This window comes from Diabrotica undecimpunctata, chromosome 3, assembly GCF_040954645.1.
Source record: "Diabrotica undecimpunctata isolate CICGRU chromosome 3, icDiaUnde3, whole genome shotgun sequence".
NCBI lineage: Eukaryota > Metazoa > Arthropoda > Insecta > Coleoptera > Chrysomelidae > Diabrotica > Diabrotica undecimpunctata.
This window is the reverse complement of record NC_092805.1, coordinates 95,477,316-95,502,723: the sequence shown is the minus strand read 5'-3', so window position 1 is coordinate 95,502,723 and position 25,408 is coordinate 95,477,316. Positions and strand designations below refer to the sequence as shown.

The 25,408-nt window shown below is 33.2% G+C and overlaps 2 protein-coding genes across 2 annotated transcripts; one reads left to right on the top strand and one right to left on the bottom strand.

Moving 5' to 3' along the window:
* Positions 1-12,344: 12,344 nt before the first annotated feature.
* LOC140435839 (uncharacterized) lies at positions 12,345-18,330 on the bottom strand. Its single transcript, XM_072524555.1, has 2 exons — positions 18,230-18,330; positions 12,345-12,901 (listed from the first exon to the last, which is right to left on the bottom strand). The coding sequence occupies exons 1-2, from the start codon at positions 18,242-18,244 to the stop codon at positions 12,437-12,439; spliced, it is 480 nt and encodes a 159-aa protein (XP_072380656.1). The 5' UTR covers positions 18,245-18,330; the 3' UTR covers positions 12,345-12,436.
* Positions 18,331-19,095: 765 nt separating this feature from the next.
* Positions 19,096-24,318, top strand: LOC140435970 (uncharacterized). Its single transcript, XM_072524682.1, has 2 exons — positions 19,096-23,461; positions 23,840-24,318. Exons 1-2 carry the CDS (start codon positions 19,096-19,098, stop codon positions 24,316-24,318), a joined length of 4,845 nt encoding a protein of 1,614 aa, XP_072380783.1.
* Positions 24,319-25,408: the final 1,090 nt, after the last annotated feature.

The following is a 25,408-nucleotide window of genomic DNA, read 5'->3' as shown; positions in this document are numbered from 1 at the left end:
TATGGGTTGCTGCAATTAATTCTACAAGGAAAAGGAGGACCGGGAAGGCTAAGGATTTCCTGGCTGTAAAATTTACGTACGTGTCCATGATGGTCGCCAACATCCGAAACGGATGGGCAATACAAGAAGTAAGGTAATTGTGACAAATATGCTATATTTTTGCCACCCATGACATTCAAAGGAAGGCCACACATATCTAGAGTTTTGTGCTTGTAAAGATTAATCTATTCGCCAGATTCATTTTGTTTCAATATGGTTGTAATCTTCAAATAGTTGTAGAGTGTGTGTCTTAGCCATGTCGAAACCACTTCTAAACTAAGCTTCACTCGATATTCCTGAGCAGAACCATTCCCTACCGTTCCCTACCATTAATTTATTAAGGTGCATTTGTTGTATCTTTGATCACTATTTTTTTGATGAAATTAACACACTTTATTTTAGTACATAATTAGAACATCTTCACTTGCACATATTTGTATAATCATTTTTTTACACCTTAGTTATGTATCGAATCTAGTTGAATGACGTGAAAAAACATAATTTTTGGAGCTTTTGTACAATAGAGACCCTTTTGTTCCGGTTGTTTTAGTATTAAATGTATTATAAATACAGATTCTGTTATTTTTGCTCAATTCTTTTGTTTATCTAATCCGATTTAAAATGATATTGCATGGAACATTTTTCAAATAGAGATCTTTATATTTTTTGAACAAACTTTTGTTGTCGAAATGACAAGAGTAGGAAAAATTTAGAAATATACGACAAACGTTTTATTTTTTATAAAATATTTTGTAAATTTTTCCTCTTTTCGGAAGACCTACTTTAGTTAGTTGTAGACGTAGTTTTTAAATGACACCCTGTAAATTGTACATTGTATATAGACCTTGTGATTGGTTTTTGATATTCGTATTTTTAATAATAATGTTCTGTTTTGTTATTAAATGTTTTATTAGAAGGAAAAACTACAGGGTGTAGTTTTTTAAATGTATTTTGTACATGAAGATATAACTACCTGTTTTTTTATTTATTTTTTTATTAATTTTTAAGCTCTAGTTCAATTTATTTTTGACAGTGTTTAGTTGTTTTAAATTTAATTTAAATGTTGATATGAATAACCTAATTTTAAGTAGCGTAATTAATATGATTTTAAGTATGTTCTATCTACGTATTGTAAAAGGTTTTTTGTATCCTTAGTCAGTGGAATGTTATCTTTTGGGGACCATTTTTAAAATATACTAAAAATCAGAATATGTTTATTTGTGTCTACCTGCTCCATTCCATTTGTGTACCTTCAATAGAAGATATACACTTATGAGTTACTTGGAAGGGAGAAATATATTCTCTATGAATTTGTTCTTCAGTAAAAAAAACCCGAGAATGTGAGGAAAGACTAAATCCTATCAGCTGAAAAATTGATTAAAGAAATGTGACAGTTTTTAAACACTTTACAAGTGGTATATTAGTTACAGTTAAGGTTAGCATTAATGATCAACTCAAATAATATTAAATATGTTAATAATATTGCTATGCAGGGTACATTAAGTGAAACAGTATCTGACCAAAAAAAAAACTAGATTTGCTACCAGTACCTACAGTGCTACATTAATACCAATGCCAAAATACTGTGACGACCTGTTACATGGGATATTCTAGACAAGAGCCGTACATAACTATTGGAGCTAGAATTTCCAGAAAATTCATCAATTTTTACCTTTAAATCTTGACAAGTGGACTGAATGGCTGCTTCCTCTTCCTTAAAGTCTATAACAACAGTTGTATCCAAGACACTTCTATTAGTAACTTCTTGATGTATTTCTCCCCGCAAAATTGACCTTTTTAACTCAACAGTAGGTGGTCTCTTCAAGTACTCTAACTTTCAAATCATAAGCTAACTCTTTAGGAAGCAAATGCTCAACCTTTAAATTTAGATGGAGCCATACTAGCAATAAACTACAACAGATACTAGTTATACAACTCAGAAAATAACATGGATCAACAATATCACTCCCTTAGTTCAAAAGAAATATCAATAATTCTCCTACTATACTTAAAATTCACACAACTACAGTATACTCCCTCTATAACGAACACGGTTATTAAGAGGTTTCGCTTATAACGAGGTACATTAGATGTTCCGTGAAATTTCTATTGAACTATAACCCTCTATAGCGAGGTAAATTTGCTTATAACGAGAGAAAAAATAAGATTGAAAAACGTGTTTTTTACGTTTTGGACCGACCGTAGCTATAAATAAATACCCTTTTTAAGTGCCGTCCGCAATAAACTTCTTACAATTTATGATTCTTAGTCGGAAATGTAAAATTTATGATTCACAAGTGTCATTGTAGAGGGTTGACCATTCACACCTAATAATATGGGTCCTAATAGACAGATGTGGAAAGTGTTTTAAAGGTTGTCAGAAACTTTATCCAAGGACAAAACGCAAATGAAGAAGCATAAAACTGTTTCACATCTTTAGAAAATATGATAGATAGAATACTGGACAATTTAAAGCAGTCAAAAATGACAAAATAACTTCTTGCAATTGCAAAAGCAGTAGTTTATGTTATCTTGAAAATACGCTTTATACATATTTACAGAATACAGATTTTTTGTTTTAACGGTTATCATTGACAATAAAAGTAAACAACTCTTTTTTGTTTTAATGCATTTCATTGACAATAAAAGTAAACAACTTTGTTTTAAAAACGCCATTCAAACAATATTTATTAGCATCTTATATTGCTCCGAATGGCTTTACTATAGAAAGTTCATGTTTTAGAAAACTACATATTCATATGTATGCACAGTATTATTGTTGTTGGATATAACGAGATCCGCTTATAACGAGGTAATTAGTCTGCCATTTCAGTTCTCGTTATAAATGGAGTCTACTGTATTATCATAAATATAGAAAGTTCTTCATTAAAAATTTAACAACGAATAAATTTAATATCCTCCCATGGTCTAAAATTATTCGAGTCTCGCATATACTTACAATATCAATAACTAAAGATGTCCAACTATTTAACAATTATAAAAATTCCAACGAACAAGATGTGATTATGACTAAGTATTTTGACAACTTTTAAGCAAACTTCATGTTTTTGTTTTTGAAAAAACTCAAAAAAACTACTTTTTTCCAAGTATAAAGCGGGAAAACCAAACATAGGATTTTGTTAATTTTTTTACAGCATCAAGATATAATTATAAGAAATATTTATGAATTTTTTGAAAATTTTTGAAATTTACTGTTTTACCCAATAGGAAAAAATAATATGTTTCGGCTTATTTGAATAAAGTTACCGGTAAGAAACCGAAATTTTTTTTAATAACAACATATATAAAACTGTAAAAGTGGAAAATATTTGCAATAAAACGTTAAATATTTTGTCCTAAACATATGAAAAATCTCGTTAAACAAGAATTATGTCTTAAACAGCCGCCTTCAAATTGTAATGTAGGGGCGCCATCTGAAACAATGGTAGTATTTATCATCGATAGATAGCTTTACGTTCGGCTTCGAAACGCTTCAAACTAAACGTCATACTAACAGGGTTGCCATATCAATTACTTTGTACAACACTTTGGCAGATTATAACAAAATTTAATATAAATGTTATCGGTTTGAATTTTGAACCGGTCATGCTGAAACTTACAGAGTTACACAATAGTAGATACTGCAACTTTTATTTTGAAAGTACGATATAAAATTTACACTCTATAAGAAATATATCTATAAAAATCCTATTTAGTTTTACAAAACTATTTAGGCGTTTTTAGTTAATTATTTTAGTATTTATAAACAATAGTGCTCCTTGCATAACCAGTGGCGTACTCACAATTTTTCTGCGGGTTGGGTTTTGAAATTTTTTTATGCTACCTCCATTGTGAGTCCCTAAAATTTGGGTTTTAGTTTAATTTAAAGTACTAAAGATAGCAGTGCCAAAGATTCAGGTATTTATTATCCTGCCTACCAACTAAAACCACCCTCTCTTACTTGTGTGCATTTGACTGTTGCACGTACCGTACTCCGAAAGGAGTGTGGAGGCACGTACCGTACTCCGAAAGAGGTGGGGAGGTCACTGTAAGACTGACGACACTCACTTTTTGGAACACTCCCTTCTCTTATCTATTGTTCTGAAGCGATTTTCTTGTGGAATTTTAAAGTAATTACTATTTTAATGGGAATAAGCCACAATTGAAGGTTAAAATAAGTTTATTAACGTTTGACATTAATCCAACTTATAAATACAATACATTTTTGAGACGGCTATCGCCGTATTCCCGTTCTTCTCCGCCAATCCTGCAGGGTTAAAGCATGCTCCTCCTCCAAACCTTTTGATTCCATCCCTCTTCTAATTCCTTCATTCCATGAGCGTCAAGTTCTATCTCTTTTTCTTCTTCCAGGGGGCTTCAATTTGTGAAGTTTTTGGGGCCAACGTTCGTCAGTCATTCCCAATTGGTGTCCAAACCATTTTGAACCTCTTCTTTCTATTCTGTCAATGACCGTTTCTGTAGCATTCATCTTATTTCTTATATATTCTTTGGTCTTCCTTTCCTGCCTTGATGTTCTAGCACTTCTTCTCAAATAATCCATTTCAACTGCTAACAATCTTCTCTTCAGGTCTGCATTAATTGTCCATATTTCAGAGCCATAACAAAGAACTGATTCAACCATGGTTTGCCTTATTCTTTTTTTGTTCCTTTTGGAAATGTTGAGATCCCACCATAAGGAGTTCAGAAATCCTACAATTTTACGTCCTTGATAAATTCGGTGTTTAATTTCGGTTTGTCCCAAGCCGTTCTTAGCAATGAGTGCACTTAAATATTTAAATTTTTCCACTTGTTTGATTTCCACGTCCTCGTCGATCAACACTTCAAACCTAAATACTAAAACTGAACTAAACAATATCGGTTAAACCAATAAACACTTTACAATCATATAAAAGACAATCTGTAATATAAGAAAAATGAACAAAATGAGAAAATTATTTAAACTTAATTTGACGAAACATTGTAACAATTTATATGCTAAATTAAAAATATTCTTAAATAGAGAATTATGTGGAGTTTATGACTAAAGTGTCAAGGCTCAAATGTTACTCTTCTGAATTCGAAGGTGGCAGAAAAGTTAGGAATAGATATTCATGAAGATAGAAATATATTGAAGACGATAATTGGCAGAAATATTAGAAAAAATATTAATCTTTTTTTTTTTTAGTTAATCCATCTATCTATAAAAATGAATCACCGAAATATTTGTACGCGTATAACTTCAGAACGACTGCACCATATTAGATAATTATTTTTTGTTGTGTTTGTTATTCTCAGGACAAGGTTTGTAATAATTTTTAAAAAATTATACTTGAAGACGTAAAAACAGTTCAGTTTTACGTCATTTTAAGTCGCCGCAACTTAACTAATAGATGGCGCTATACAATGATTAACAAAATAAATGTCAGTATTAATCATGGTACAATGAATACACATTGTACCATGAGTCATGGTTTTTATGGGTTAGAAATAAAAACATTAAATAAATTATTTTATTTCAATCTTTTAAATCATTAAATTTATTTTATAGCTCTGTTATTTTACTCTTTAAAACTAATTGTTATTTGTTTTGTAAATTAGACTTCTTCGATGTGTTCACAAACTGACTCAGGTTCTGCATTGTCATCAGCCCCATCGATGACATTTTTGTAGAAGAGTTAATCCTCATTGTCCGTCTACTGGTCCCTGTAATGCTTTTTCAACGGGTTGTTGACGTCAACTTTCTTCATTGGCTTTGTCGAATGTGACAAAGGAATCAAGTTTGGGTTCACGTTCAAAAGCAGTTTTTCTGGCATGGTTAAAGAATTTGCCACACCCATGTCTGACTTGTACGTGAACTGACCTCTAACATTTTTATCTTTAGTTCTTGTCAGAATATTTCTTTTGCAGATCCCCAGTTGAAAAAGAAATTGTGCCGGGTTTTTCATGAATACATCCTTTTTTTTTTTCTTGCAGTCAAAGACTTCACAATCTTGGCCAACCTTTACTACTTTCGAATGTTCGGCTAGAGTATCAATGTACTCTGAGGGTTTTTGAATCACCTCTTTTTTCTCATAAACTTTTCTGAGACTCCAAATACTCGATCTGATGGAAGATAGCTATGACCTGTTATGGAAAAAAGAACTCCACCGTTTTTACATTTTTTTGTGCATGTTTACAAAGCCAGAAACAAGCCATGGCCACGACTATTGAATTTTTGTTCTGGCCCCCAAATCCAACACTCACTAATCGCACAATAGTAATAGGGCTTTCCATTTGTGTTGTTTTAAGTCATCTCCCCGTGATATTCTTTTGTGCTTTTGGACTGAAATTCCAACAAACCATGCTTAACAAATCCTTTTTCACTGCCAATGTGAGAAATTATTAATCTACTGCCTTTACCAGAAGGTGGGAAGATACCAGTAGACCAACCTTCCATAAAGGCTTGCCTGGAGCTTAATATATTTTTATCTGACCAAATTTTTTTTAGAGTATGACCTGAGTTTACCCACATTTCATCCTGGTAGAAGATTGGCCTTCCTTTAGCCCGGAATTTTCGTATGGATCTTAGATAATTTCTTCTTCCGGTCAATCAAAAGTGATTTTCGGTCTGATTTCTCCCACCGGAAATTTAATTCTTTTTAAACTTGCCACAATTTAGTTTGTCCGATATGAGGCAAATCCGGGTCGTCTCTAACTTCTTGTAAACTTTTGTTTAGGTTTGGTATTTCTTTTTTGAAAAAAAATCCATGAATTTTCCTTCGAATACCATTTTTGGCAAATTCATCAATTTCAATAGGCTTTTTCCCTCTCTTTAAGAGTTCGTTTGTGTTTGGGTTAGCTATACCGTGTTTTTTCTTTCTGATATGAATCTATATATAGTTGACTCCCCTACTACAGTCATGTTGGCACAACTTTTGACTAGGTATGTTGCGAACAGTGTTTGTGGGATTCTGAGAAACCAGAGCATCGTGAACATTCAGGACAATAGTCTTCTCTCTTGGTGAATAGACAGACTTACTGACTGTACGCAACAGTACCGGTGTAAAACTTGATGATGTTGATGATGAAGCCATCACAAACAATCCAACAAAACGAGCACGAGTGAAAGGTACGTATATATTCGTAGGTATATGGAATAAAAAATCAGTCACGCACTGCATATAATTCGCAAAAGAAATATTCGAGACGCTAATTACTGCCGTAGACGCGGAAACACCGACGAGCCGTAAATTACATCAAAATTCGTACGAATTTCGCGATCAAAAACGTACTAAACAAAAAAATTGTTTTCGTTCGTAATAACTTCACCCTTTCAAGTTAAGTTTCGAATATAAAGTGAACAGACGAGGCACTTGGTCAAAGCCGGCATCTTTATACCCATGATATTATTAAAAATCTGGGAATTCCTTTATAATTATCGTGCAACGAATAGTACCTTCGGATATGAATTCCAGGTTTTCTAGTAAAGTGATTACACGCGAAGATTGATATTGAAATATCCAAAGAGATAATGTATTCTTATTTACAAAATTGTTAATGGTTAAATTCTTATGTTTATTAATATAATATAATAACCAACATTAGCCGTGAAAGTTTTAATTGTTTTTTGCTAAATATATTAGTATTAAAACATTAATATTGATAGACATTTTGGAAAGGAAAATAAATGTAAAACGCATTAATTTTAATGAATAAACACATCAGGAATGCCTATGATGATACAAATTTTACGACCGTTTTATGACTGAGGCACATTTCGTGCTCTCAACAATTTGTGAACGAATTATAAATAAATGTGACAATATTTTTACCAAACATAAATTTGACATTGGGTAGGTTTAAAATAATGAAGCTCAAATTAAACTTTTAGAACATAAATAAATTGCTGGAGATATTTTAAGCCAAAAAGTTAGGGATTTCCATTGCCAATGACCACTTTGTATACCGAAGGCTGGCTTATGTAACTAACTGGAATACACCAAAAAGCAGAATTTATTTCTAAAGTAGTAAATAACCTAGCATTCCTTGTTGTTTTGGTCAAAATCTCGTAAATTAACAGAAAAGGTTGGGGTTTGGGAACATTAATTTGTTTAATTCAGGAAAATCATTGCATATATATATATATATATATATATATATATATATATATATATATATATACACGCGCGATCATAAAATCCGGGTCACCTTGAAAATTTCAAGTTTCTTGAATATTTTGCATCTGGTGCAGTAATAACCTTCTTTTTAGGCTAATGTATTTTTTATTTGTCATCAATGTTTGTTTTAAAAGAAAGAAAAAACGGTTTTTTTATTGTTTTTATTGAAAAACAGAAAACAAACCAAATTGTTGAAACAGACATACGAAAGAAAAAATGAAAAATACAGAACGTGGTAAAACATCGATGGAATTTCAATGACTAATATCGTGTATTGCCTCCTCTTGCTCTAATAGCCTCTTGCAGATGACGGGGCATATTCTCAATTTTTCTCCGGATTACATGTTGTGATATGTTATTCCACTCTCTCACTAACAGATCCTTAAGCTCCTGTGCGTTGTTAGGAGGAGGTGTATGGGTTTGAATACGTTTTTTCAAATCGTCCCAGAAATGTTTGATGGGATTCAGATCCGGAGATCTAGCTAGCCAGGGTAACCTCGTAATTTCAACCTTGTCCAAGTATTGCATACTGATCCTGGCAACCTGCGGTCGCACGTTGTCCTGCATAAAAACTGCGTCTTCTCCAAACCCTGTCATGGTGGGCATAACATGTTCTTCCAGAATCTCCGTAATGTACCTTCGTGCAGTTAAGGACCCATTTTCGATGAAGGGTAATTCTGTGCGGAAGTCGGAAGATACACCTCCCCAAGCCATGACCGAGCCTCCACCAAATGGCATTCTTGGAGCAATGCAAGCTTGTGAAAATCGTTCACCAGTTCTCTTCCAAACTCTTACACGTCCATTGGATCCAGTTAGGCTGAAACGGGATTCGTCTGAGAATAACACTTCGCTCCAATCATTAATTCCCCAATGCGCGTATTGTCGAGCAAAAGCTAGTCGTGCAACTCGATGCGGACGGCCAAGTGGCGGTCCTGTAGCCATTACCCAAGAAGATAGTCCAGAAGAACGAAGTCTTCTCCTGACTGTTGCAACGCTAACATTGCAATTTCGTACTTCCTGTAGAATATTTCGATGCATAACCGCAGCTGAAACACATCATCTCGTGCCGTGGTCGTTCTTCTTCGTCCAGAGCCAGGTCGTCTGGTTAGCAAACTCGTCTTCTGAAAGCGTTAAAGCACTCGTTGAACCGTAGAAAGGCTTACGCCAACAGTTATTGCGACTTTCCGTTGAGTGTGACCGTCTTTCACAAGCGCAACAATCTGTGCCGTTTCAACAACAGTCAAGGCATTTTTGGCAAAAAATAAACAATAATAAACACTAATAATGACACTAATAAACACTAATGGTGGCAATAATAAACGTTTGTTTGTTGCGTTTGAACAGAAAGTCGAAGCACAAATGAGACATTTAAAACAAGCGGCAGTTACAGGTATCGTTCATTTTGGGAAGTGTATAGTTTTCCGCGAAATCGGCATTATTGAAATTCTTTATTACAAAGGAAACCGCTAAGCCGACAATATTCTCAGAAACATGCATTAGTTTGTATTTGTGTTATTATTATTTACGATAAAGCTAGTTAAAAATGAAATAACGGCGATTTTCAAGGTGACCCGGATTTTATTATCGCGAGTGTATATAGCCATAGCCAATGTAAGAGGAGCTGCAAAGGGACACTTGGGATATAAGCTTCACATGGACACTATTTATCCAGAACGGCACAGATGCTTGTAGCGTATGCGCACATGCTCCTCAGCTAGTACCTTAGAGATTCTGGATAAGGTTATTTCTAGTATTTTTTTTGTATTTCTAGATGTTTTTTAAATGTTCTAAGACAGATCCTGTCTAAGGTAACCCCCAGATATTTTAATAGGGTTGGTAGAATAGTACTACGTTCTTTTGACCTCTAATTCTTGGTTTGCCTTTTGGTTATTGAGATAAAAACAGCTTACCTCAGGTTGATTTAAATTAGGCATCAGACCCCATTTTGTGAAATATTCATTCAATTTGTTGAGTTTATTTGTCAGCACGTTTTGAATAATTTCAAAAATTTTGTGTGTGTACTGTCATTTCTAGGTTGTCAGCTTAGCCAAAATTTCTTGCATTAGTATCAGGTAGGTCCGAAATATACAAGTTGAAAAGAATCGGATCAAGGACTGATCCTTGATCCTTATTTAATTTCTTCTATTTGCTTATCTCATTACGGTAAATTATCTAGAAGTATCGATCAGAAAGCATGCTGTTTATTAGTTTCAATGTTTTTTGGCGTTCAGCAAATTTAGTTTAATCAGCTTATATAGGAGTCCCTCCTTCCATACTGCCAGTAGTATTTTGTTGCGCTTGTAAATTTGCCTTTATGCGTGTAGCTGGACGTAGGATCTGATCTGCGCAGCTTAGATTAGGTCTAAAACCTGCTTGTTCGGGTGAGATATTATAGAAAATAGATATTTAAAATGGAGTTCTGGAAATGATCTAAAGAATGCCAATGTTGGTAAGCATTGGATCTGCATTACCGGAAAACAGTTCAAAACCTTAGTCAAGACCAAAACCATTTGTCAACTGGTGGCTGACGTATAACAGGTGTGTAGGTAAATGTATTGATATACAGAGTATAGTCAGAACATTCCTTTGTGACATTTTTAGATTGGTGAGAGTAAAATGGCTCGTCGAAGCTTGACGTAAGAGGCCTCGTTGGAAAGGGGAGAAGGACGTGAATACAAAGACATAGAAAAAATAGACATGACAACATTAGCAAAAGGGCACTATATCATATGTTCGTTGTTATTGGACCGACTGGAGCGTGTGATGCGTTAAATGAAATTAGAGGGGATAGCGAATATATTGAGAAAGAAAAAACAAACATGGTGGCATTGCCAAAAGGGCATTACATCATATATACGTTAATATTGGTCCGATTGGAGCGTGTGATGTACACAAGTAGTCTGAAATACTGCTTGAGAGTCTGACATTATTACAATGTTTTTGCAAGAATGAGTGGCACGCCAAGTGAGTACTTTCAGGATGAGTGGGGATCTGCACTGTGCAGAGGTAAATGCATCGCAAATCTGCTCTATTTTGGCTTTCAGTTCTTGTATTCGTGTATATCTCCATTGTGGGTTATTAGTCAGTGTATGTTTCATTTTATGCTAAACTGTTTTAATTACATTTAGATCAGGATAAGTTAGAATTCTGAAAAATATAATTCTCGCCAATATTTAATTTCACGATACTTAGTAGTAGGTTACTTTGCTGTATGTATCTTATAATTCTAATCAGATCTAAAAATAGGGGCTGGTTGGTTTGATTACGGATCTCAATTTCCTTGCATATATTGTGGTAATATATCCAATTTTTGCTAGGCTTGCATCTTCATTTTATTTCTTCGTTGATATTTTTTAGACTAGTTTTTTTTTGTGTATATACCCCAGTTTTAAAAATATTTCTTACCTTCTCAGTGATTTGAAATATTTCATCTGCTATCCTGTGCTTCTGTTTCATATAATTGTTTATCTTTGAGGGGTTGATTGGTCTTATTATTACACAGTATTTGACAGATTCCCATATTTCTTAATTAAGGGCATAGCTTTTTCTACTTTTCTAGGCTGGTCTTCCTTATTTCTTATATCTAACCTTCTTATCTCTTATAGTTTGCTTTATACTTTTAGTTTAGCTTTATTTTAATTAAGAGAAGAATATGATCTGACTCGCATATTGCTCAAAGACATATGGCCGTTTAGACTGATGATGTCCAGCGAATATTAGTTAAGATGTACCTAATCGATTTGGCTTCTCGGTCGATCTCCAGGAGTTTTATTAGTAGGGCTACACCGGTAAGTTGTAGTTGACCCACAGTTTTCCTCATGTGCCTTTAACATCATGTAACTATTTCTTGTTCCGTTTCTAAAGGATTTTTATTATGCAATTATTATCAAAAGCATAAATAATTTCATTTTGCTTCGGATACATATGTCTGCATGTTTAGATTGTTCTATTAAAAAATGTTTCTTTTAGGTAGATTGGCAATTTGCTTTTAAATGAGTTACATGTTTGTCCATATCGGTACAATTCTTCGTAGTGTGGTTGTTGTTACCAATTCTCATTACATGTTATAAATATTTATAATGTCCTATTATTTTATTTAAATTTTGTAACGGTATTAATGTAAAATTTGTAAAACTTCAGAATTTATTAGTAAAATATATTTAGTATATCAATATCACAATAATTAATTATGTACAAAAACATAGTTTTCAGTCAATATCTAATTTAAAACTATCATCTTACTACCATAAAAAGGGTGCTGCTGCTGGAGCTACTGCATGCACCGATCTAGCATTCGGTACTGGCAGCACATGCGCAGGTGGTGCAGGAAGTACACCTACTGGAGCTACGGGTGCTGCAAATGCTGCTGAAAAAGCGGCTGGAGCAGGCAATACAGCAGGGGCTTCAAAAGGTGCTGATACAACAGGAGCTGGTACATGCGCATGTACTAAAGGAGCTGCAACGGGTGCATGCAATGCTGCAGGGCCTGTGAAAGGTAAACCAGGAACAATGTTTCTCGTTACTATAGCTGGGGGATTTAAAACTCCAGCGGCTAAAGGTGCTGCTAGTACGTTAAGTCCTCTAGTGAATGTACTGACTTGAGCAGCAAATGGTCGGATATTTGGGGGTGCTATTTGAGTGTATCTAAATGGAACTACACTACACTCGATTTGGAAAATGGCGAAAGTAAGAAGTAACAATGATATCTAAAAATAAAAATATTAACCTATTAAAATTATAAACCTTATCAAAACAAAAATTGCAGATTTAAACTGTATGTCTATAGTATACTGAAAGCAGAATTGCAAAATCTGATTCATTACATATTTATTCAATAATTTGTCTCTGCAAAAATTAAAAGTTGATTAATAATTTTGAACATTTGAGAACCTGTATCGATGCTTAAAAATTGCCACATGGAATGTAAAAAGCTTATTCTTAGCAGGCAAATTGGACAACACCGTACAGGAAATTCAAAGACGCAATATAGACGTAGTGGGCAATAATTAAACATAATGGCCAGGATCTTGCAAATTGTCTGTTCTTCATTACGAAATATTTTATTATGCCGGATGTGACAACACCACTCATCGCTACGAAGTTGGAGAGTTATTTTATCAAAACAATGGAGAGATTCTATTTGCAACTTCACCCTTTAAATAAAGTTCTATCTCCAATAGCGGACAAAGCGGACATCACATAAATATCGCGATAGGTGATTTAAATTCTAATGTGTGGCAAGGTAAAGTTGGAGCATATGCGTGCAGGGAAATACAGAGAGGCGTACAGGCAGAATTAGATAAAGAAAACATTACTGCTCTTACACCGTTTCAAACCCTAGCAGTGTTTGTTAGAGCCGATTTAACCAAGCAACAATATAACAATATTAGAAACACAAATAAATCATTTTATACAGGCTACGACTTATTGTTAAAGGAAAAAAACAATGATATTCATCCAAAGATTGCATAAAGGTTACAAGTACAAAGTTGAAGAATTTGCCAAGAACTTAACACGTACTGAAATTGTTTTGCACAATAACACATCCATGTTTGAACATGCCTTCAAGATGACTATAATTGATGGCAAGGTCTGTAATGCAAAACCTACAAGTCGGTGTTATATTATGTAGTGCGACATCTAAAGACTTTAACAATCTGACTAAAAAAAATAGGTAAGGGTTTTAAGGCTATTGAATTTGGTCTGCCGGTATTACATGCCAGGATCCGAAAGCTTGAATGTACTTGAAAGTGTAAATTACCAATAAAAAAAGATGTAAAGAAGAGAACTGATGAAGATAAGAAGTTAGTGCTCACAAAAAAAAAACATTCAGGAAAGATTTAGAAAAGAAACTGAATTGTTAGTCAACATGCCTAAAGTCATTTTCGGGAACACTAATGACGACAACACTAGTCGAAGATTCTTTGAAATCCTCAATTAGCTGGCGACATAACAAAAGCTAAGAAAAAGCATTTTTGATTAAACCGCGAGATTTATGCACAAAGTTCTCTCGAAAGGAATGCAACCTAAATATATTCAGCTGACTTCTAACTTCTGACCCACTATTCACCATACGTCACATACAAAATATTGGCAATGCATATAAAGAAGATTATATATAATTGGTGATATAACAATAATTTTTGTCCAAAACCTAAACACAAACGCTAGAACATACCTCCTTAATGTTTTGAACCAAATGTGGATACAGCACTACTTTCCAAAGTCTTGGTTAGAACCATATATTATTCCAATCCCTAAACCTCAAAAACCGAAAATAAATCCCCAGTCCTATAGATCAATATCCCTAACCTCGTCAACCGGTAAACTATTCGAAAAGATTATAAACCGTCGCCTTACATGGTTTCTGGAAGATAAAAAACTACTTGTCTCGGAGCAAAACGGCTTTCGTCAAAATAGATCAACGACGGATAACCTAGTTGATCTTGAATCCGAAGTTCACGAAGCACTTATTAGCAAACAAAACTGTCTAGCTATTTTCTGCGATATAACAAAAGCCTACGATTGCACATGGAGATATGGTATAATAAAAAAGCTTCACTCCTGGGGTACAGACATTGTCGAACATCACCTAGGGCAGCGATACGACAACTCTTCTAAGAGTCTTTTCATCCTTAGGTCGATCAAAAATTAACTAAATAGTATGGGACTGCGAGTTGCTTTGGTCGCCTTTTGAACAAGCCCCATACTAAGTATATGCAGTTAGTCAGGGCAAACCCCTCTAGAATTTAGAAGAGATTTTTTAAGTTTGTCGTTTGCCTGTAAAGTTCTATCCTCTCCAGATAACCCAGTCTACCATAACGTTCATAACAATCGTTTCAGCCACTACTTCTCATCTCACCCTTAATGTAATCCACCTTTCTATGAACGAATTAATCTATTACTTCATAAATATAGCATAACATTCCCCACAATTCCCAACTACCCTACCGAAAACCCTCGTCCTCCATGGACTGTAAATAAACCACTAGTTATCACTGATCTATCAAAATTTAATAAACACGAATCTCCACCAGCCATATTAATCACTTCAAAGATATTATGGATAGATTTAGCGACTACCGACAGATCTACACATATGCATCAAAAACAATGGACGGAGTGGGCAGCAATTATAACAACTGGACTATCCCCAATGCAGAACTATACACAATCCTTGAAGCTCTAAATTTCATTAACAAAACGGACCAGAGAAATTACACAATCATAACTGACTCAATGAATGCCCTTTGTGACATCCAAAACATATACTCCAGCAACCCTATTCATATAGCCATTTACAAAGAACTTTAAAATGCTGCAAATGAAAACATCTCATATTGGAGTACATGGTAACGAGGTTGTGGGCCGTCTAGCTCACGAAGCAGCGATAAGTGATGGTCAAGTTCAACTAAATAAAATAGTGCCAAGTGATCTTAAATTGTGCTTAAAAAACATAGTTATTTGTGCCTGGCAAAACAAATGCATGCAGTGTTCCGAAAAACTAAGTGAAATTAAAGACAATGCTTTACAAAAACAAGCATTTTTGTTACCTAGGAAAAAACAAGTCATCTTTACTAGACTCCGACTTACTCACACCCTCCATACACATCTTTACGAATCACAAGAGACAACCCACATACTGCAACCAGTGTCAAACCAACAGTACAATAAAACATATTTTAACCGAATGTTAAATTTTCCAGGAAACGAGAAGTAAACTCAACCTTCCCAGCGAAATAGGCGAGCTTTTTACAGACAATAATCAATACATCAATATTGATTATTAATTATTGACAATAATCATCTAAACAACATCATAAAGTTTTTAACGGCTCTAGGCATAAAAATCTAATTTGTATCAGAAATTATATCAATCTTCTTTCATGTTAGTATGTAATTAATATTATAATCTTTCTTTTGTTTTAATATGTATTTTTCCATTGTTGTCATCTATAACCTCAGTGGTTCGGACGACATTAAATAAATAAATAAAATAACTAAATATCAGAGAATTTCCTAGTAAATGAATGAGTAAGGTAAGGTGACCCACTTTTATCTATTCTCTTTAGTGTCTTCTGAAAAATGTGCTGCATGAAGCCAATATAAATAGAAAAGGAATTATAAATATATCATAAAAAGCATGATATAGCAATAGTAGCAAGAAGAAAACAGGAAGTGATACGGATAACTAAAAAATGAGAAGAAAAAGCCATAAAAAGGGACTAAGTATATATTAGAGACATAAAAACAAAATACATGGAATGCATAAACTAAGGATATGTAAGAGGAAAGTATTTAATAGTACAAATATATAATAATACATATAGACTTAAAGGAAGTTGAGAGGTTCGAATATCTAGGAAGAATTATTATAACACGAAAACCAAATTTATAAGAAGAAATCCAAAATAGACTAATGAAAGCGAACAGATATGTTTATGCATTAAATATGTTACTATGAAATAAATGAATATCAAGGGGTGCCATATTAAGGATGTCATCATCATCCGTTTTGAGTCCACTGCTGGACATGGGCCTCCCGTAAATAATTCCAATGCATTATATCTTGAGCACCCTGAATCCAGTTGCGCTGAATGCGCTTGATGTCATCTGACCACCTTGTTGGAGGACGTCCTCGATTACGATAAGCATCGTGTCTAGGTCTCCATTTCAGAATTTTCTTCGTCTACCTTCCATCTTTTAATCTGGCAACATGACCCGCCCAGTTCTATTTCAATGTTGTAATCCTTTGAACTGCGTCAGTAACACCAGTTTTTCTCCTAATTATTGAATTTGATACTCTGTCTCTGAGGGATATATTCAGCATTGACTTCTCCATCGCTCTCTGTGCCACTTGTATTTTATTGATTACTTTTCTGGTAAGGGTCAATGTTTCTGCTCCATACGTTAGAACTGTAAGTACATATTGATCAAAGACCTTCCTTTTTAAGCACATGGGAATATCTGATCTAAAGACTTCTCTCAGTTTTTCGTAAGCCGCCCATGCCAGTCCTATTCTCCTGTTTAGCTTTGTTGTTTGATTATATCTTCCTAATTTAATCTCGTGGCCCAGATATTTATAGCTATACACCCGTTCAATTTGCATGCCGTTAGTTGAGATGTTTTTCGCCAGTACTAGGTTGGTCATATATTGTGTTTTGGAGAAATTAATTTTAAGTCAAACTCGTGTACACGACCTCTGAAGGTCTTGAAGAAGCTGGCAGGCATGATCTACCCGGTCTGCAATAAGGACTATACCATCTGCAAATCTCAAGTTGTTCAGAAATTCTCCATTTATGTTGACTCCAATATTCAAGCGATGAATAGCTTAGGAGAGATGGTATCTCCTTGTCTAATACCCCTCTCGAAGGGAACTGTATTTGTGTTGCCATAATACATTCTAACTGCAGCTGTTGTGCTATTATATATATTCCGAAGAAGAGTTGTGTACCTATGATCAATACTGCACTCTGTAAGAGCTCTTAACATGGAGCTATGCTGGACTGAGTCAAACACTTTCTCAATGTCAACAAATATTAATATCAATGGCTTGTTGGATTAAGAATGTACAGAACGGTTATTAAGCCTATAGTAACTTATATATCAGAGACATGGATATTAAATAAAAAACAACAACAAATCGTGCAGATATGGGAACGAAAAGACTAAGGAAAATTACCGAAAATGCTACTGTCAAGTACAATAGGAGGACGTCAGAGAAGAAGTCGACCTAGAAGAAAGGTGGAAAGTGAATGTAGAAGATGATCTAAAAAGTCTCAACGTCACAAATTGGAGGATGAAAGCCATCGACAAGAAATGATGGAGGAGAATGGTCAATCAAGCCATAGCCCTACTAGGCTCGACGCGGTAATTATTACTATTATTAACTATTGTAGGAAGGAGATAATAGATAAAAGCGGAATAGACAGATTAGAATGAAAATTGAGAATTCACAAACTAAAAATCCATGTTTTGTAATATACATTTTCTAGATTCTCAATTGCTATATAATCTTAATATATTTTACTTACAGTTTTAAAATTCATCTTCACTGTCTAAATAGTAAAAATAAGCTAGGTATTCCCAAATTAATATATGTTTTAAATTAAACAATAATTGATTAACTGATCCTGAGGTCTTTAGATCTATTATTTATATACCTACTCTAAATAATTTCTAATCGTGCATAACAAAAATGTGAAATTGGTAAATTCGATGTACCCACTTGTAGTTTGTATAGTACGTGATACTTTTTCACTATCAAGGCAATATCCGTAAAAGGAATAGCAATATTAGTTAGATAATAAATTTATGTAACACTTTCATTGTCACCGACTTAATATAGATTGATGGACGTGCAGCATATTGTTCAATTTAATATTTTATTATATTATATTAATATTTTATGTCTGGCAACACTGTATTAAAAGTTTGCCTGTCATTTTTATGTCAACTGTCGGAAGACATATCTCCTCCATATTTGTTCTTTTTTATAAGCACTGTAATAACAATTTTAGCAAGGCAATACACACGCTAATTTTTGTCTATCGATGTCTATTTTTTTCCACCCTAATTTCCAATAGAAACAATTCAAATTTAATCATGGTCCTTCGTATATAGCCGGATTGGGTGGAAAACAAGTTTACTAGTATATAAAAGCGAGAACGAGAATCACCATCACGATCACCGATCACGCCATTCAAGGAACAATTAAGGTCAGTCCATTCCATGTTCATACCAATTTATACTATCATTAAACCTTTAAAATATCCATTCTTTCCTAGCCATTTATATTATCTAAGGTTGAGCTTTGGGCTATTTTCGATTTGAACAATTTTTAAGTAGGTACTATAAACTACTATTAACACTAATTTACATAAAAATAAAATCAGACAAAATGGCATTATCAGGCAGAGACTTTAGAGATCTAGATACTTTAAAACGAACTCGTGGGTCAATTAAGAAAAAGTTAACAATTTTACAAAACCACATAACAAAGATTAGAGATGCAACAATTATAGCTGATATGGCCGACATTCAATTAAGATACAACAATAATATTAATTTAATTAATGAATTTGAACAAATACAACAATTAATTGAGCAAAAGTGCGATGAATCAGAATTAGATGAACAATTTGACGAACGGGAACAATTTGAAAATAAATTTTATAGTGTTGTTGCATATTTAAAAACCTTCATAGACAAAAATAATTCCAACAATGTTTCAGTTTCAAACAGTAATGTTAATTCTATAAATACTCATGATTCCCTCTCAAATTTTTTGTTGCCTAAAATTAAGCTTCCAGTTTTTAATGGAGAATATGACCATTGGTTGGAATTCAAAAAAAGTTTTGTGGCTACTATTCATTCAAATCAAACACTCAATGATGGTCAAAAGTACAATTTTTTAAAGGCAGCACTTGAAGGTTATGCTAAAAGAACTATTTCAGGTTGTGATGAAAATCAAGATTATCTCAGGGCTTGGGAAATGCTTTGTGACAAATTTGACAAAAAGAAATTTCTTGTTAATACACATATAAAATCATTATTTAATATTAATTCTATGCAAAAAGGAACCTTTTTACAATTCAGAAATCTTTTAGATGAAGTATCAAAGCATTTGTCTGCCTTGGAAGGTATGCAATTAACTAAAGATGCACTATGGGACATGGTTATAATTCATGTAATTTACTACAAGCTAGACAAAATTAATCAAAATAAGTGGAAAGAGTTCCATACAAAATCAGATATGCCTACATTATCAGAATTTCTTGAATTTTTAAAAGAAAGACAAGATATATTAGAGTCTATAGAGGAACCTCATTCTAATACAAAGATATCAAATCAATTTAATAAACCACCTAGGGAGTTTTATCCACGTTCTCAAGTAAATTTATCATTAAATGCAATTAAATGCAATCTATGTAAAGGTGAGCATACTATTTATACATGTAAAGAGTTTTTAAAATTATCAGTAAATCAAAGATGGGATAAAATAAAAGCATTAGAGTTGTGTTCGAATTGTTTACGAATTGGTCATGCCAAAAATACTTGCACTATTGGCTCTTGTAAAAGGTGCAGACGCAAACATAATACCCTTCTTCATTATAATTCAGGGTCTTCACATTCAAATAATCAATCAATTACATCAGAGTCAAATGAAGATAGAAACAATGTTGCTCAAAGTTCTTCAACATATAACAATTCAGATATTTCTCAATCAGCAATATTAATGCAAACACATTTTGCTTCTTCAAATGATCACAAAGGGAGTCAGTCTGTATTATTATCAACTGTTACATTCAATGTAAAAGATAATAAAGGTAATTTTCATACCTGCAGAGCTCTTTTGGATTCAGGAGCTCAATCTAATTTAGTAACTAAATCATTTTGCCAAAGATTAGGCTTACAATTAATAACAACCAATTTAGCTATTCTTGGTATTAATCAAACTGTTTCAAATTTAACAAAGAAAACTAATATTACAATTTATTCTAAATTTAACAGTTTTCAACATAATATCACATGTTACGTAGTTCCTACAATTACTTCTTCTATACCATCAGAAACTATTGATATATCCTCAATTGATATACCAAACAATTTACATCTTTCTGATCCAGACTTTCATATGCCAGATAAAGTAGACATGCTCATAGGTGCAGCTCTATTTTGGGATTTGCTTATAGATGGCAAAATCACCTTAAGAAAAGCTGGCCCTATTTTACAGAATACAAAATTAGGTTGGATTATCTCTGGTAGATTCTCAAGTATGTGTCATCAAAGTTCTATTTGTAATTTTTCACAGAATATTCCTGAAGATGACCAACTAAAAAAATTCTGGTCGATAGATGAAATTCCTATTACCAATTCTATGTCAAAAGATGACAGTCAATGTGAATATTTATTCAGTCAAGATACATATCGCGATAGAACGGGACAATTCGTAGTAAAATTTCCTTTGAAACAATCTCCTTCACTATTAGGGGATTCTAAAGAAATGGCTATTCAACGATTTCTATCATTAGAAAGGAAATTCAGTTCAAAGCCCAAATTTTATAGTCTTTATAAGGAATTTATTAATGAATACATACAATTGGGTCATATGACAAAAATCTTAGACACTCAAAACATTTTAAATTACTATGCACCACACCATGGAGTCTTAAAAGAAAGTATTACTACACAACTTCGTGTTGTGTTTGATTTCTCATGCCCAAGCAAGTCTGGATATTCTCTTAATGACCTTCAATATGTTGGTCCCAAGGTCCAAAATAATATTTTTGATATCTTAATTCGCTTCAGACTATATAAATATGTAGTTTCAGCAGATATATCTAAAATGTATAGGCAAATTTTGATGCACAAAGATCACAAATCCTTACAACAAATAATTTGGCGAAACAATCCGAATGAACAATTTTCCACATATCAATTAAATACTGTTACATATGGTGCTACTTCATCCCCATATTTAGCAATAAGATGTATAAACCAATTAGCTATTGAATATCAAGAATCATTTCCTATTGCTTCTGAATCTATTCTTTCTGATTTTTATGTGGATGATCTTTTAACAGGGTCTGATGATATTATTGAACTCCAGGATAGATGTAGAGACATTTCACTCATCTTAAAATCTGCTCATTTTATATTAAGAAAATGGGTTTCCAATGATGCCCGTGTATTAAACAATATTGGTACATCTGACATTCCCAATGAAATTCTAAATATAGGAGAATCAGAAAGTTTTAAAACGCTAGGTATTCAATGGTCTAGCAAGCAAGATATTTTAAGGTATAAAATATGTTCCATCAAGCATGAAAATCATATTACAAAAAGGCAAATTTTATCTACCATATCTCAAATCTATGATCCTTTAGGAATTTTAAGTCCAGTGATAATCATTTCAAAAATAATTATACAGCAATTATGGTCACTTAAATTACCTTGGGATGAACCAGTTCCAGAAACTATATTTATCAAATGGTTTCAATTCTACAACCAATTGCCTACTTTAAATCAATTAAAAATTCCAAGACTAGCAGTCGGAAGAACCCATAAATTATTGGATCTGCATTGTTTTTGTGATGCATCACTACAAGCTTATGCAAGTTGCATTTACATAAGAAGTGTAGATGCTAAAGGTATATATCAAACACATTTACTGTGCTCCAAAGCAAAGGTAGCACCCTTAAAATCAATCACTATCCCACGTTTAGAACTACTAGCTTCATTATTAGGGGCTCAGCTAGTAGATCAACTTCTTAAAGGCTCTTTTCCATCAATTCCAATATATTTCTGGTCTGATTCTCAAATTGTACTGTGTTGGCTGAAAAAAGAGCCAAATCAATTGCAAACCTTTGTTGCTAATAGAGTTTCCAAAATTCAGAAAATTACTGAACCATATGGCTGGTTTTATGTTAACACCAAGGAGAACCCTGCAGATTTAGCTTCTCGGGGAGTCTTACCAGAAAATCTTGCAAATTCAAAATTATGGTTTTATGGTCCAGAATTTTTACATAAACCATTTACTCAATTATCTACTATTAATGAATGTAATCTAGTAATTCCGGATTTAAAGAAAGCATCTGCTATATTCACAACTAAAATTAAAGAGCCATCTGCTTTATTTCTACAATTTTCAACTTTTAATAAATTACATCGAGTAACTAGCTATCTTCTTCGATTTATTTCAAATAGCCGCAAAGCTCCAGAGCAGCGAGTATTTGGATGTTTAACAGTTTCAGAATTAAATTGTGCTCATATACTATTATTAAAATTGGCACAATTAGATTCATTCCATGAAGAATTTTCTTTGTTAAAATTACACACCTATTTACCTTCTAAGCACAAGTTTAGCAGTTTTGCTCCATTTCTAGATAAAGACAATTTAATAAGAGTTGGTGGAAGATTACGATTTACATCCTTAGAATCTAATAAAAAACATCCTGTTTTGTTGTCGTCAAAACATCCATTGACAAAACTTATCTTTGCACATAAACACTCAGTATTACTTCATCCAGGGCCTAACTTATTACTTTCAGCTATAAGACAATTTTATTGGCCTGTTGGAGGACGAAATTTAGCTAGAAAAATTTGTAACAGTTGCATGACATGTTTTAAATTTAACCCATCATTTGCTTCTTATCCAATGTCAAGTTTACCTGACAATAGAGTAACGCCATCTCTACCCTTTCAGTATACTGGTATTGATTATGCTGGACCATTCTCACTGAAGGACAAAAATGGTAGAGGATGTAAACTATTAAAATGTTATATCTGTGTTTTTGTCTGCTTTTGCACAAAAGCTATTCATTTAGAGCTAGTATCTTATTTAACAACAGATAGTTTTCTATCTTGTCTTAGGAGATTTATTTCACGTAGAGGAGTACCATCCGATATTTATTCTGATAATGGAAGTACTTTCATAGGGGCTAGAAATGAGTTAAATGAATTAGGTCAATTTTTGTATGCTAATCAAACTCAAATAAGCAACTATTCTTCTCATAAAAACATTAGGTGGCATTTTATACCTCCTTATACACCTAACTTTGGAGGTCTTTGGGAGGCTGCAGTAAAAAGCACAAAGCACCACCTAAAACGCATTATGTTAAATAAACAATTTATTTATGAAGATTTCAATTCTCTAATTGTTCAAATTGAGGGTATCCTAAACTCACGCCCACTGTATGCCCTATCTAATGATCCCAATGATATTGAACCTATTACTCCTTCCCATTTTCTTATTGGTCGACCTATAACTACACTTCCTGATCCTGACCTATCAGAAGTTCCATTGAATCGATTAACTAAACCACAAGAGCTTCAGCGTATGTACCAGCAGTTTTGGACGAGATTTAAGCAGGAGTATATTTCCCAACTACATGTACAATATAAATGGAAGGATCCACCCACATCAGTCAAAGTTGGAACATTAGTTTTAATTAAAAATGATCAGCAGCCGCCATGTAAATGGCCTATGGGGCGAATTCTTCAATTAATTCCAGGAAAGGACGGCATCTCCAGAGTAGCAGAAGTGAAAACCGCCACTCGTGTAGTGACCCGTTCTGTTAGACATTTGTGTCCACTACCATTGGAAAATGAGACACTATAGTAGTGACATTGACATTATTATTAGTTTTATAAATTGGTTTAACTTTGAAGATTCTCTTCAAAGGGGGGAATTTATGTTCAATTTAATATTTTATTATATTATATTAATATTTTATGTCTGGCAACACTGTATTAAAAGTTTGCCTGTCATTTTTATGTCAACTGTCGGAAGACATATCTCCTCCATATTTGTTCTTTTTTATAAGCACTGTAATAACAATTTTAGCAAGGCAATACACACGCTAATTTTTGTCTATCGATGTCTATTTTTTTCCACCCTAATTTCCAATAGAAACAATTCAAATTTAATCATGTCAAATTTAATCACATATTGACCTACAAAATGTAATGCAATTATTAGTTGCTAAAACTTATTTTGTGAATGAATATGTTTTAATATAACGAATGGGACAAAAATAGAATCCACAAAATAATAATAATAAAAAAAAACAATTAATATCCCTCAATTATTTTCTTAATATCACGCAATTTGGATAAGACTTACGTTAAGTTATGTTCAGGTTAACTTCCAGATAAGTCGATAACAAAAATAATTGAACTCATTAAAAATAACAATTTCGAAATAATTTTTTTTATTTAGGGGAGACTGGTACACAATGACACATTTTTTAGGAAATGTACTTTAACATCGGAATGCAATCTTCGAAAAAATCTCCATTTAGAGGTCTGTTATCTGTGTCCATTTGTCTATAAAATTTGATAGTTATTATGAGTAAAGTAAAAATAGTAACTTATAGATTTTCAGGAATATGCAATACTGAATTAGTTTCAATGTGTACCACCGGTGGTACAGTTTGAAACATAAGGTAGTACACAATGAAAAGTGTTAAAAACAATGATTAAATACAAAAAATGTTTATTATTTCTTTGAGTTATCGTACAATAAAATTGTTTCACTAACACAAAAGAGTCTTTTAAAATGTCAGTATTTTCAGCAATTGCGTAAGATTCTGAATCATTCTTTTGTTCCTGCATCATAGGAGAACTTAATTCATCATCTGAAGAGACTGCCACTAAACTTTCGGAATCTGTTTCCGAATCACTTTCACCTGGCTTTTTTTTACAGGCTG

What these genes read in the sequence shown, in the direction of transcription:
- LOC140435970 (XM_072524682.1), top strand. Translation starts at nt 19,096, where the DNA reads ATGGCATTATCAGGCAGAGACTTTAGAGATCTAGATACTTTAAAACGA. An exon ending in GGACAAAAATGGTAGAGGAT is followed by an intron (nt 23,462 to 23,839) that starts GTAAACTATTAA and finishes TTATTTATGAAG; the next exon opens with ATTTCAATTCTCTAATTGTT.